Here is a 15,444-nt window from a genome sequence, read left to right on the forward strand (position 1 = left end):
CTGTGAGATTAACTACCACACACTTACCAAAACATCAACATTACAGCAGTGCTGCTCCCCTTCCATGGTTGATGGAAGATGTGAGATACCTTTTGCAGAGCTGCAATAGTATGAACACCAACCTACAGCAACATTACTTCTCTGTTTGGTGGGGGCTGTTGTCCATGTTCTCTGTTTGAACATTTTTCTTTACATCCACAGAGACTGAAACACTTTTACGATCCATTCAATCCTCTGTGCCACCCAAGTTGTTATTTTCCATTGCAGCCCAGATAAAGACTAAAATTTCTGAAACCACACACAGGATTTATCGCTCTTAATCAAAGGAGCACCCAGAATTAACCTCACAGAATTATGTCACCATGGGAAAAAGTAACTAACATATCAATGTATTTGGGTCAATATAACTTATTGCTTTAACTATTTCAACTAATGTGGCTTCAAATATTTTTAAAATCCAAATAGATGTCCTGTTAAACTCCTGGATATCATTACATCATTAGTGTCACAGCTCTTATCTTAATTACATCATGAATTATAGAACAGGACAGAACAGAATAGAACAGAACATTCCAGTTGGAAGGGACCTGATCACTTCAGGGCTCACCAAAAGTTAAAGCATGTTATTAACAGCATTGTCCAAAATCCTCTTAAACGCTGACAGGTTTCAGACATCAATCACATTCTAGGAAACCTGTTCCAGTGGTGGACCACCCTCCCAGTAAAGAAATGCTTCCTACTGTCCAGTCTGAAGCTCCCCTGCTGCAGCTCTCAAGCATTCCCACACCTCGTACCCCTGGATACCAGGCAGAAGAGATCTCACCTCTGTCTCCACCTGGCCTCCTCAGAAAGCTGTAGATAGCAATGGGAGTGCCCTTAGCCAGACTAGAGGAACCAAAGCCTTCAGCTGCTCCTCACAGGACATGCCTTTGAGCCCTGTCGCCAGTTTTGTTGGCCTCCTCCAGATGCACTGAAGGACCTCCTAAAACTGGGGGGCCCAGAAGTGCACAGAGTACTTGAGGTGAGGCAGCACAAAGGCTGGATGCAGTGGGATAATCACCTCTCTTGACCGCCTGGTGATGCTGGGCTTGATGCACCCTCAAGTCCGTGGTTCCCCCTTTTGGCTGCCAAGGCACACTGCTGACTCATATTTGCTTCTGCTGATTCTATTCAGTTAGACCGTTTTGTATCTCCTAAAAAGCCACAGTTTTATACCTATCTTTTACTCAATTGTTTCATAGAGTAAGAAAAAAAATCTATTTATTTATTTATTAATGTCCTTCTTGATCCTGGACCTAAAGGCATTGCTTCCAAGATAAAGCAATCCCTCGACCCCTGAACTTCAATAAATGTTAGTTTTAGAAGTCAATGAATTCTTGCCTTTGACAATGGCAAACAGAAGGAATCTCAATGAACTGAATACAGGTTGTCCTGACTGCTTCCAGAACACTAGAAGAAAAATGCTATCCAGTATGTACCATCTATCCAAATTATAAACTAGGTTAAACCAAATGACTCACATCCCACAAATTAAGTCTGTGGGTAGCACACTCCAATACTTCATTCTGGTACTCAAAACCTTAACAGGCATGGGCAGTACTGGGCCTAAAGAACATACTTCTTTCCACATGTTTACGTTGCTGTTAAACCTACTTTTTTTTTCATATCATCTCTCTCTCCACTTGAGAAGCATCTCATGCAGTCATTAACTGCGAGCAACCCCACTGGCCTTTGAGGCTTTCCACAAAGCAACGTCTGGCAAAATACTTTTCTCAGCAGCCAGTGGAGAGGACAAACTGCCCCAATTCGCAGTGGCAGGGAGCCCTCACACTTGGCCAAGCTTGCTTGGCACACAGGAGAGGCATTACGAAGTCCTGCAGAGTACCTGATCCACAGGCAATGTAAACACCTCTAGATGCACTGATACATTTATTCCCAACACCTACCCAAACAACCCCATGCTCAAACAATTGCAGACATAGAGACATAATTTTAGCTAAAGGAAACTTATGTCTTCCTAACTCAGGACAGAGTGAGTTACTGCTAAGTAGGAAGAATTTTTCTTAGGCCATTTCACGGTAAAGGAGCAAGATGCATGGTAAATAGCAACAGAGATGGTACAAAGTTACCTCCTGAAATTTCTCTCAGTTATACACTAAAACCCTAGCCCTTCTCTTGTTTCTTTCCCTCTCTGAAATAAGGCTGTGCTAACGCTGGGGTCTGTACAGCCACAACCACAACACCAGAGGAAAAAAAATATAACCTTTGTCACTGCTGATAATTGGTTATTAACAAGGAATAGAAACCATTTGTCACATGTTTCTGAGTGGATATGCACATGGTTGTTGCGCCATGCTAGCTTTAATCTAATCCACACAGCTAATTACAGTAGTGGCTCCAGGAATGACTTCATTACACCGGGAGACACAAATCTGGTATTTGTACCAGAGCCCACACCATGGGGTTTCTCTTTCCATCTTTACCCCTCCAGCGCAAACACACTGGTACCCACACCCCACAAGGGCAGAGTGACGAAGGCAACCGCTGTGGTAGTCCTGTGCAGCATCCACCAGCTTGGAAAGCAACCTTAACAGGGCAGGAACTTCAAAGCTTTCTCACCAGTGCAGTGCCTGCTTGCCTCCACCTGTTTTGAGAACAAGTGGCATGCAAAAAACCAGAAATCTTATGGCAGGGTTTCTTTCCTGCTCCCAAGCCTGGGAGATCTAACATCAGGTCTGAGCTAGGTAAAAATGTAATGCAGATGGGGAAAGACTTGGAGAGGAGGGAGATTTATATCACAGTTGCATTTGTGCAACTCAGAAAGGATTTACCTTCTGAGGCAGTGCTAGGGAGCCACAGCCTCCCTGTAATAAAGCCCAGAGCACTGTCTAATTCCCAGCCAGTGAGAATCATAAAAGAGGCTCCAGGGCATGAGGTAATCTTCCAATTTATGTCACTATGTAATTTTGCTAGGAATTGAGCAGCCTGGGCAGATCTGAAATTCTTTAGCATTGCAGTGGATTCTCCTGTCATGCAAGATTTTCCCATATTCTCAGAGACTATCAAGCTGCAGCCAAATCACTGGAGCTCTGCTCAACTATGCCTAGGGATGACTTTGGACATGCTCAAGCAAGAGCTATAGGAAAACATTTCCTTTACGTCAATGCTGAATAGCGGAAATTCACAAATTTTTCTGTTCACTTGATGAATTAAATTATATTTGATCATACAGCAATTTCAGTTTTATAAGGAATTAACCATGGTCCAACAGCTAGCACATATCCCTGCTCTGCTGCAAGCCCTCCTATCGTGCAGCTGACTTTTACCCACATGCAGCATGTAACACTCCCATGAGATCAGTCAAGTCTGGCATCTACTGCCCCCAGAAATGGCAGCAGTTTTCTGTCTCCTTCAACACATCTCTGCAAAGAAACCCTTCAGTTATGAAATGCAGGTAGCTAACACCAGGCGGAAGAAGTAGGTTTAGAAAGGAGCCCAGAACAGCTAAGCCACCAGCAGCAAGTCCTGCAAACCACAAAATGCTTCCTCCTGACCCATTCCATCCGCTCTCCGCAGCCACAGTCACCAGCACAACTGGAGTGGGACACAGCAGGGAACAACCAGGCAAGAGCACACAGCCCTGCTACCACAAGAGATTAGTTAGGGAATACTTCCAGCTGGGAATCATGACTTTGTTTTAGGGGGAGACATGAAAAATTCAGTGGACTGTTACAGATTAATCTTGAAGAAAGTCAAAATACAAACTACCAAAAATCCCAGCAGAAGTCACATGAGCCTTCAAGAAAAAAATCTCTCTCCTTGTCATTTGCAAAACCATTTCTTTCACAAAATTCCTGAGGCTTATACTGTATTCATTCAATAACTACTGAACTGAGAAAATACATGGAAATGCAGTGGAAACAAATACCACACTGTCCTGCCCCTTTTCCTCAGAATCCCTGGCATTTAAGATTGTCCAGCAGAAAAGGAATCAAAGAAAGTGTGGGAGTGACATATCAGCAGTATTTTAAAGTATTTTTCTACCCTGCCATTTTTTGTCAGTGTAATAGTATTGTTATCAATAAAGCAAATACAACAAATTCTACGTAAACATATGCATGGGTTTTTTAGACTTACGGAAAACAGCACAAACAATGGCATCTTAAATTCTTCCCACTGCACAGGCCTGACCCAGACCCAGAAATTTATTCTACCCCTTCTTGAGATGACACCACTAGGACTAGTCACAAATGTTTCAGCTTCCACCCCCAAAAAAGGACAGAGGTTCTAGAAAAATTACTGCATGGCTTGGCACAGTGAACTAGAGCTTATGCCAATATATCAATAAAGTAGCACTTCAGTCTCTGATTTACATAAAGTCAGCACTGACTGCATATTCTAGCTCATGTGGCAGCTATTGCTACAAACAGATTTTCTCACTTAAGCTTTTCTACCTATGTCTCCAATTCTTCTTAGTAATGTGTGAGAACAGAAAAATAGAACCGGAATCACTTCAGATTGATTTACTGAAATTATGCCACATCTTTGCTCTCACAGCTGTGTTCATACCAATACATAGGAAATGTTTACAGAAAAACATTTTCTTTGCAGGGGCAAATTGAGTTATTTTCTACTGCTGAATCAATTTCAAAAACTCCCATCATATAAATAAAAATTAGTGTTCATAAATGTCCTTCCAGATTTTCATTCCTGTCCAAAATATATACAATTCTTGTGTTAAAAAAAAAAAAAAAAGCAGTAATACCAAGGCCTAAGCTGTCCCGGAAGTGAAAACTTATTCTTCAAAGAAGAACTGAAAATCTGTTGAGTTCACAGTTTGCTTTAAATATGGCATACTCCTCATCTATCATGCTAAAGCTACCACCCAAATTAGCACTAATTATTTACACAAATAGCCCAAAATACAGAGCTTAAGCCATGGCTGTTAAGTTATGGCTCAGCTTGGCACAGATGACAGAAGGAGGGGCAATACAGCACTCAAGCACACAACAGGGACTGCCAGGGGACGTCAGCATTCGGGCTGACATCCAAAGCCAAATGAGGCCAACAGGCCTGTAGCAAAGGGGTATAACGTGCTCCAAAATGCCTCCTAAACCCTGTCTGCCAGCATTACGTACTCTTCCCTCCACAGCCGCTTCCTACCCTCCTCCCCTTATCCTTTTCAGTTGTTTTTGCAAACCTGGAGGCTAAAAGCACTCAGAAATTATAAAGGGGGAGAGAGAGGCAAGGTAGCAGCATTGCCTATGGAGAAAGATGTAAGGGGACAGGAGGAATAATCTAAACTGGACCAAACTTTATCACCTAAGGGTCTGGTCAAGAGACAGAGCACCATAGCCCTGAAGAACAGAAAAAAGGCAGAATGCACAGATGTTTTTGTGATTAAAGCTATGTTTTACCAAACTCTGCAGCTACTAGCAAGTTCTAGCTTCAGTCTGCAATGGGAAGTGCAGGGATATTTTCCTGACAACTAGATAAAAACCCTTCTTCACCTAAATATAAAAGTTTTTCCTTAACCTCCATGATCAGAAGAGTGGAAGAAACCCAACCATAGCACATCCAGAAACACTCTTGGCCAGGACACAGCAGACACAGATCTACCAGAAGGTATGAACAGAAGGTATGAACAGGCACTGTCCTTCCTCTCCTCGGCCCCCTGACCACAGCATTCTCTGTGTCTTTCTACCTTACATGGCAAAGGAGTTGTGGTACCCCCCTGCTTGTCCCTTCTAGTGATTCAGCCATTCTTCCCTCATCAGCACTGTCAGATGTACCCTTGAGGAACACCACCATCTCCCACCCTCTCAGACCAACAGATGCTGCTGATGGCTGGGCACCTCTTCCCTTGCCCTGCCACATCCATGATCCTTTCCCCAAGCAAGTAGCATGTTTTCCTGCTGACTGGCCCTTTTTAGACTTAAAGCATAATTCAGACATTTAATTTGTCACTCAATCTTCTAAAGCCAAACAACCAGCTCCATGGATTATACTATTATTACCACTTTCAGCCAAGTAGTCAGAGACTGGCCAGTTCCAAGAACACAATACTTAGATAAACCAGACAGTGTTTTCTAAGACACTGCATGCTGGGTAGGAAAACAGAACAGCTTCATATGTCCAAAACTAAATAATCTTTTTAATCAGAGACCTTCTGAGAGCTATCCAGGCACTATCACTGCTTAAACTCAAGTACAGCCTCTCTTCAACTTTTTTCCGAGACAAACCTAAGAGCCATCTGTGGACTTCTTGTTATGCATATGACATTACCACTGCCTACCATACCATAACAACTCTACTGCCATGAACTATAAATTTACAGCTGTTAGGAAGGCAATCTTTGAATACTACGCAGAAACTTTCTTGCCATTAGAATCAGACTGTGAAGCTATACAGACAATTCAGAACAATCTCAGACTTAAGCCTTTTACACAACTAAATGTGAAATACACTTCATCCCCTTGGTGACTGTGTACTAATACACAAACATAAACATCTCCACATGCTGCTTTCAAGGCACTATTGGCCACCATTACTATCCATTCTTATGTCCATGAAATAAACACAGACAAAGCCACTATCAAGGCAATTAAAAGCAGCTGCAGTTTTTATTCCAAATTAAAACACAGGAAGATCACATTAGGACAAAATATGGCTAAGCCTGTACATGCCAGACATTTGGCAGTATTAACACCACCCTCATCACATCAACTGCTGTAACTGGAGCAAAATTTCAAAGTCAAGCAACTTCTCAGACTCATTCACTGCAAATAACACATTCAGGATCTATTGAAATTTCTGCTTTCTGCTTAAAGGGAGTAAAAGAACAAGGTTTGTTCTCATATTGGTTTTCTTCCATTTTCTGGAACACATTTAAAGCTCGTGATGACAAAGCCACATAACTTTTCTGAGGCAATAAAATTATTTGAATATACAAAAATAGTACTAGAGACTTGCTTCATCAGTACATAAAGGCAATATAAACCCCATACCACACAAAATAAGCACCTGAACCTCACAGCTATACCTTCAGGAAGCTGAAGAAGTGGTCTGTCACTATAACCATGTTTTCTATGCACATACTTATCTGGACTGCAGTGAATGTAGGTGAACCAGCATCATCTCTTCACACTTGCTATTCAATCTCTGCTGACAGGATCTCAACTCCACCTTCACAAGCAGGTAGTCGTGGATAGCACAGCATGGAAACCAGCAACACTGCCAGTGCTGAGTCATACGGGTCTCATGAAAAGAGAAGTCACCTCTGTATGACTAGAAACTCATGAATTTCCCAACCACTTGCTGCCTCTGCAAGTATTTCTCTAACTCAGTACCTCAGCTCAGATCTCCTTCTAACTAGACACCACTAAGGACATCACCTTAGACCCATCCACTGTTAGCTCCCACCCTTTTCTCTTTAAATCTGCTTTTACATGTACTTAATAGTACATAGCAGGTGTATAGCACTCTTCTCCTGATACTTCACACCAGTTCCTCCCATCTCTCCTCAGACATTTTCCAGAATGTAGAAGAGACTCTCAGGGTCAAACCCAAGTCTGTCTGCTGTCTGGCCCAAGATCCCATCTGCAGCAACAGTCAAGGACAGACATCTGAAAAGCATCAAAAGTGAACAGGTACACAGCAACCCTTCCTTGGGTACTCTTCCCAGCCTAAGCAATGTGTGTGTCTGTATACTAGGCCAATCCTCCATGGACTTCTGTCATGTAAATTCGTGCAATCATGTTTTCCATCCAGAACAACTGGGACATGGAGTTCCACAATTTATTTTCATCTCATGTGAAGGCCCATCTTCTTCTGACAGGTTTGAACTCGTCTCCTGAGAGATCTCAGATCCTTCTGTCTGCTCTCCCTGGCATTTCTCCAGTTGGTTCACAGGCTCCATGATGAGTGCCAAAAATCAAGCACAGCATTCCCCAGGATGCCCAATTAAGCTGTGAAGACTACTAGAATACTTTCTCATAGCTTACAGAAAATACTTCTGTGTATACCTCTGAGTACAATGTTTAACTTCTTTTTTGAGCACCACAGCACTACTTACAAGCCTTCACCTTCAGTTGCCTTTAAACCATTGCTCCCACCCCATACACACACCACTTTTTCTGCAGGGCTGCATCACCTTGTTCCCCATCCAATAAACACATGCTCTTTTATTCATCAACAAAAGCAGAACTACGCACTAGTGCTAGTGAATCACACTCCAGTTTTTCCCCTAATCATTTCTGGTATTGCGAAAATGTGTTCAAAATCTAATCCTTTCTCCCAGTGTCCTTACTACCCCTTCACTAATCTAATAAACATTCTCCTCTTTTCATTCATGTCACTCACACTGAACACTGCAGTTTCAGGGCAACTCATCTCCAGTTTGAGAGTGAACCACTTAGACTTACTTGATGAACACTATTTTTCATCCAGCTACAAACATATTAAATAAGAATTTCATGCTGTCCCTGCTTCCTCAGCTGACTTGTCAAAGTGCTGCGCCAGACTATCAAAAGCCTTAGTAAAATCAAAATATGACAAAATCCTGCTTCTTCTCCACTTACAACCTTTGCCAACCCACAGGGCAACACATTTGCTTTGCAGGTTTTCAATCTTCCAGAACCTCTCTGTTCAGTTATGCTCTCAGAACTTCACTAGCAGATTTTAAATTATTTCAGTCAATTCCCTAAATATTCTACAGGCAATTTTATCAAGCCTAAACACTTGACCAAAGTGCTCTTTAAACTGTTCCTCCCCTTTTGTAATCTTAATTCTTAAGCCTTTTCCATGACAGTTAGTTGATCTTCTTAGTGAAGACTAAACACTTACTGCCTCTCAGCACCATTAATCATCAGAGTAGCAAGCCACAGAAGTAGCAACCCTTCTCATCAGGGTAGCAAGCCACATCCTTTGATAGATTTCTTGCTACCAATATGTTATTTAAAAACCCTGCCTTACTATCCTTCACATTCTTTCCTACTAATGGTTTGGCCTTACCAGTTTTGTTCTTCATTACCCATGCTACTTCTTTAAGTTCCTTTGTAATCTGATCTCATTTACAGTTTCTACATACAGTTTTCCTTCTTTCTGTTTTTTGGCCAGTTTAGATCGTGCTTAGTTACTTCATTTCTTACCTCTCTGTTCTGTTAATGTGCACTTATCCTTTCAGTATGACTCTCTCAGGAATTTTCACCCTTTGCTTCCCTTCTTGTTTGTGATAGCATGCTACCTACCAATTCCTGTTTGTTTTCATCACTTCTTTTTTCCCTAATCCACAACCTTTAGTTTGTTCTTCTCTCCTCCCTTTCCTAAAACCTCCAAAGCCCCTCCAGTTCACAATGGCAACAGGGAACTGCACACAGGGACACGTAATATTCCCTCATCTGTATGAGTTGTCCCACTGTCTGCATTTCTGTTTTATCCCACTCTTCCGAAGACATTGTGAAACAGCCTGGAGCGCTCAATATGCCACACCCTCCTTGGGTGGATATGGACAAAGAACATGGTGACCAGAAAAATCTCATGTACAACCACATAAGCCTTGAGTCACAGAAGGACTCCTTCCCTCAAATCTCAAACAGCATGCAAACAGTAACATAAAGCTCAAGTACTGCATAGGATCACTACTCCAATTTTTCTGCAAACAACTTAATGGGTCTGTTAGCAGGATGGATTCAACAACAGGCACAGAAACTTGCTGGGTTTTGTTCTTTTCTTTTATAGTTTTGGGTTTGCTTGTTTTTTTTATCTACTCCAGCTATATGAAAGCCCATAAAAAGAGCACCTTCTTCTCTACTACATCAGTCATCTCTGGGTCCAGCCCCAACGCCTCCTTCCCAAAAACTTTTCCTTCACTCTGATTTTGCATAGGTTATGTGCATGTGCTATCAAATTATTTTTCATAAGGCACAGCCACATGTACTTTTGGATATGGAGATTATGGATGCAAAAGCACTGCTGGCAACTCCTGCTCTCTCACTGTGTGGCTCTTTAGGCATCAACGAAAAATTGGGCAGAAAGGAGATGTTCCACTAAACTGCCAGCAAAACCTTTCACCCCACAGATATTCAGCACAGACACCACAGTCACCAATAACTCAGTCATTTTATTCTGACATAAGGTACAGAGGCAACTCAAGGTTAATAACAGGGACTGAGGGGTTTAGGCCATTCACTCCCACTTAGGTGTTACTTTACAAATTACTATTCCTAGTGTCTCTCACTGGTTCTTATAGTGATGTGGTCAGAATCATATTATTAAGTATGTAAAACATGCCTTCTGGTAAAAGGAGATTTTCCATTGTCTCTATGGAGGATCATTACATGTCTGAGCTCGACAAACATTCTCACAAACTATCATGCTTCATAAATCCTAGCCGAGTATTTACCATGCTCTAGCTCAGTAACCTCTGTTAACAAGTAAGTGTACTCCTCTCTGGAAATACAGAAAAGCAGCATAAATTAATTAACATATACAAGTCATTTACAAACTATGCACGTTACTGTAAACCAAATTCTCCAGTAACTTCATATAATTCTCCAGTAAGTTCACATAATTCTCACTCACCACGCCTTAAATACATTACGTTGTACTGTACCTTATATAGCAAAAGTTTTAACTAATGAATCTTACTCTTTAGAATTAAAAACATTCATGCTGTTGGGCAAATTATGACACCTCATCACACACAGAAGATTTTCTGAAAACCAATTCTTTTTTCCAACTTATATGCTTCTTATTCTTTCCAAATCATTCTAGCACCAACACAGAAAATACTTTTCAGAACCTCTTGCAATTAAGGTGTAAGGTTTCTCATACTCTTAACACACACAGCAATGTCTGGGTAGCAAACCCTGTAAGAAAACACCTCCTGCCAATTCATACTACATCTTTATTATCAATGACTGGATGACTATGCATGGCAGGAGTCACCCCTCACTGCAATCACTAAAGATCAAGTTATTCGTGCAGGGAATTTAACTTGTTCTTCTGTTATTCCCATAATTTTTTTTTTTTGCTATTGTTGACACAGAAAACCCAACAGCTCCAACTGCACACAAGCCATTGTTACCTTCTGCAGCCATTTCAATGAGGATCTTTCTAATACTGCATCTCCACAGAAAGTGTGTCAAGGCTTGGTACAGCTCACAAAAACAGCTTTAGTTGGTGCTTTGTGTTTTCCTGGCATCTGCTCTAGGCAATGGAAACCTATTCTCTCCTGGTGACGCATTCTATTTTTTTTGGGTTGTGCTTGCTCACACAAAATTTACCTGTAGCAGCAACCTCCCCCTTGCAAACATTCAGTCATTTTTCGGTTTTTTTTCACTATATTAAATGCAATTAACTTAATTTCTGCACCAAAATGTTGGTCCTAAATAATCTCCCTTCCTATAGAGTACATTTAGATTCTGGAATATTGTGCCAAGCTCAAAATATCTTTAAATTCGTGTGCATGCACACTTTCTCCTTCACTCCAAATAGCCACTAGCCACTTATTAATATTTATTTTCCCTTAGTTATATAAAAATCCCAATAATGATGGGAACCAACCTCCACTGCTAAAGTTTCTCTAACAGACAATTGCCCAAGAATCACTGACCTATCAAAATTCCACTACAAGTAATATTAGAACAGCAAATGCTTTATCAACCATCAGAGGGCAAACACTCTATTTCTTATTCAAAGCAAGAATTATATTACAGAAATTAAAAAATCCCATGCCTCTAATACGATAAGGTCTTCTCATGGAGCTAAATCAGAAACTTAGACCACTATATGTATCATATTGAGCACCTCCTAGAGAACCAGGCTAAAGCCTTAATTTGAGGCAATTGCAGAAGCATTTGACAGACAGGTATGTAACACCATTTATACTGAGGCACTTGAATGAACTTGGCCTGTCAGATTAAACATCCCTAATAAAACTGTGTCCTCAGCCTGTTCTATGTCTCCAGCATCCAATTTCAAACTCAGTTCCATCAGTACAAACATTTGCACATTGAACCAGGGGACCTGTCTGCCTAAAAAAACATTGAAACAAAATAAAAACTTTATTTTTCAGTCAGATCAGTTTCTCAGAGCAGTTAATCCCCTGCTTTTGCTGTCATCCTGCAAGGAAAACTACAGAGCATAATTGAGCCAGCTTAGGCAACAGTGCCACTGAATGTGCAGTCTAACCAAGGTAAGTATTCAGTGACAGATAAACCAACATTCTCTGAGCACTAATACATGCAGAAATTATGTAATTTAAAGATTTTGTGTGCCTGGAGATATGCTTGGTTTTTTTCCTTCAGCTGCAACAGCTGGTTTGATAAAACCTCCAGTCCTCCTTCAGTCACAGACTAAGATCAGCTACAACAATACCACTTCATATTAAGATTGTTGTGTTCTTCAATGAAAATTTCGAAGATTTATGTTCTTATTCTGACAAGCTGTACTTGCTTCTCTCTGACAACTTGCTTTCTCTCTGAGTCAGAACTGATCCACACCTGCAACACCTTTGGATACAAGTCTTCAAGACTACATCCTCTTTTACAGGGCAGTTCCCTTACTCTTGTCCCTTAACAGTTTTGCTTCCATATTTGTTCACAGAAAACAAATGACTAACAGACTGTATAACCTGACTAGAAAAAAAACTGATGGCCACATACTAAACGTTAAGAATTTTGCAAGAGGAAATACACAGTATGCTCAGCACCTTTTTTTTTTTTTTTTGGTTCTTTGTTTCATTTACCAAGTAAAAAGCACAGAAAATTTAAAGATATACTGAAAAAACTGGAAAATATTAGAAGTTAGTTATTCACTACAGCACTTGCCCTTTTTCCTCACTGTATCCAGTCTGATGCAGTGCCATACCTGTTCCTAATAACCCACCATTCACTCTGACTTCAGCAGCTCCCAGTGTCAAGCATTATTCTGTGTGCTCAGAAGACAGAGACAGCTTGGAATTACCAGTTGCTTGTCTGGCTTTTAACGTTGAGAAGGACAAAAACAGACAGATAGAAACTCATGCAAGGCTCGCTGAACTCTACGTTAAAGCAGGAAATAAAAGCCAGTATAGATAGAGGAAGAAAAGGAGAAGACAATTTATTTTCTTTTTAAAATTTTGGATTTCAAAAGCAAACAACAAAAGCTGACAGGTTTAGGTTTGTTTTGGTTCTATATCAAAATTTTCTGATCTGTTCAAATGGCTCCATCACACTCAAAGCCTCAATCTTCTCTACAGGCTGTGAAGGCTTTGAAATGAAGGTGTGATGCTTCCAATTAAGGCATCTACATTAACTATAAGACATTAAGACAAGAACTACACAAACAGTAGAGAACGAGCATTATAGCAGGATAGATTTTTCAGTACCTCACACTGCCCTCACACTCTCTACATTTAACAAATAAAAAGCTAGACTTTAGATGTCATTTATATCACCTCATAGTGAGAGCAGTGTGAAAGCTGAACTATCCATAAAAAAATATTTTTTTTCTCATGAGGACAAATCTCAGGTAGGATATCTCTATGCGTCTGTTGTCAGGTGACCTTTCTAAAAAAAGAACATTGGCCAGGATATCTCAGCTTTTCAGAACTCCCACATCCACTACCCCTGCCTGGTGGCATAGATTAAATCAGTCTCTTCTTACATTTACTTATCTTCCATCCCCAAACTCTCCAAAATTCAGTTCCTGATCCTTAAAAATTCTTATTTCTTCAAATGCTCAGAGCTTCCAAGTGTCTGACACAGTCATCTTCACTTTCCTATGGTCCTCAGGTCATTACTTTCTTAGGGCATGAAGAAGCAGCTTCAGTTGTTGCATTACCTTGTTTGTTTCACCCCTTCTGTTCTCCCACCGCTTCCACTTTGCACCTTAGCAAGTGACCAGTAGGCAACTTTCCCACTACTTCTACAGTGGCCCCACTACATGGTCCAGAGTGCTTCCTGGTTCCTCACAAATCCCACATCCATCACACTTTGCTATTTAATTATTTTCAGAGTTTACAGACAGTAAGCACACCCGTGCAAGCCCTCATATCCAGCTCAGTTGCCCAACTCCAAACAGAGCCAGCAGTGTACAAGACTATTTTCCCATAGCAACTCCTACTTGGTAAGATAAATTTCCTATTTTAGTACCACTCAGAAGCTATGATATTTTGGGAGGAACAAAATATTCCTGTGAGAAGGCAGACAGAAATACTTCCAAACCAAGTCCATTATTTTTCTTACCTTTCTCAAAGACCACTTCCCTGCTCAGGATGGTCTCGTTATCTCTGATCACTTCTCCCTTTACGGTGACCTGTGCTGGGCTGTCCGGCAGCAGAGCTACCCCAACAGTCAAGTTTGCTCCAGGCCGGATGTTCCAGGGAGCTGCCACAAGGAACGTAGGTCTGGAAAGACCAAACGGGCAGAGGGAGAAAGGGCACGGAGTGAAACACATTCTCATAAAAAGTAACCGCGTACACATAAAGACACACGACACACGTAGCCAAGCTCTTCTGTCGCTCTGAGTTGCGGAGGCTGGAAGTGATGCTCACCCCCGGCTGCAGCGGGCAGCGCCGCTCTGCCCGCTCCCGGGCAGGGCAGCCACCGCGGCGGGCGACAGGGAAGGAAGAAGAGGTGCCCCGTGCCCCAGCCCCACGTACCCGGCCGCCGCGGAGCTGCAGAGGAAGAGGAGGAGGAGGAGGAAGAAGAGGACATCGCCGCGGGACCGCGCCATGGCTCTGTGTGAGCGCCGCCCGGTGCGTCCGCCGCTGTGCGCAGGGCCCGGGGCTGTGGCCGGGCGGGAGGCGCCTTGGCGGGCGGGGAGGGGAAGGGAAGGGAAGGGAGAGGCGGCCGCTGCCCCAGCGCCAGCGGCGGGAGCCGCGGGGCGTTCCCGGGGCCGGCCCGGGTGGGCGGCCCGGCGGCGGCACACATCTGTCCACGCAGGGATACCTAGGGGTGTGTCACCTCCCCTCTGCCATCGCTCCACATCCTGCGGCTGATGCAGCTGCGAAACGGATGGGGTTCTCAGAACCCAGCACCATACAAAAGCAGCATCGAGAGCCATGTTTTCTGCCTGCACTCCGAGCAGAGCAGCAGCCCGTTGTGGAGAGCTGCTCGGTTATCGGCTCGGAGAGACCCGGAGAGCCCGCAGAGGCGCGCTGGCCTGGGGCTCGGGATTGGAGGCGAGTCGGGAGCGGTCTGGGTCTGAACAGGGAGAAGGATGCTGGCAAAAATTCAAGGACGCTCGCAGCTGCTTAAATGTGAACCGATTGGTAATGCAGCTCTGTGCCCCATATTTGCAAAATAAAGTCGTACCTACTTATAAATCTTAACCAACCTTCAGAGTTCAAAAAGTGCACTGAAGTAGCTTGGGTAATAGAATCTTTTCTGTTCCTTTAGCTGGTTAATTTTAACTGTGTAGACCAGACATATCTAATGTTTGATTTGTGCAAATTCTTTC

General features: G+C 42.4%; 1 protein-coding gene across 1 annotated transcript in view; it reads right to left on the bottom strand.

Moving 5' to 3' along the window:
* CD109 (CD109 molecule) overlaps positions 1-14,864 on the bottom strand; it is a 71,429-nt gene extending 56,565 nt beyond the window's left edge. The window contains exons 1-2 of the mRNA XM_030945627.1: positions 14,645-14,864; positions 14,229-14,389 (exon numbers count right to left, since the gene is read on the bottom strand). Coding sequence (XP_030801487.1) covers positions 14,229-14,389; positions 14,645-14,718 — 235 coding nt within the window. The 5' untranslated portion in view covers positions 14,719-14,864. The remainder of the gene's footprint in view (positions 1-14,228; positions 14,390-14,644) is intronic.
* Between the last annotated feature and the right edge of the window lie 580 nt (positions 14,865-15,444).

The sequence above is a fragment of the Camarhynchus parvulus genome, chromosome 3, assembly GCF_901933205.1.
Source record: "Camarhynchus parvulus chromosome 3, STF_HiC, whole genome shotgun sequence".
NCBI lineage: Eukaryota > Metazoa > Chordata > Aves > Passeriformes > Thraupidae > Camarhynchus > Camarhynchus parvulus.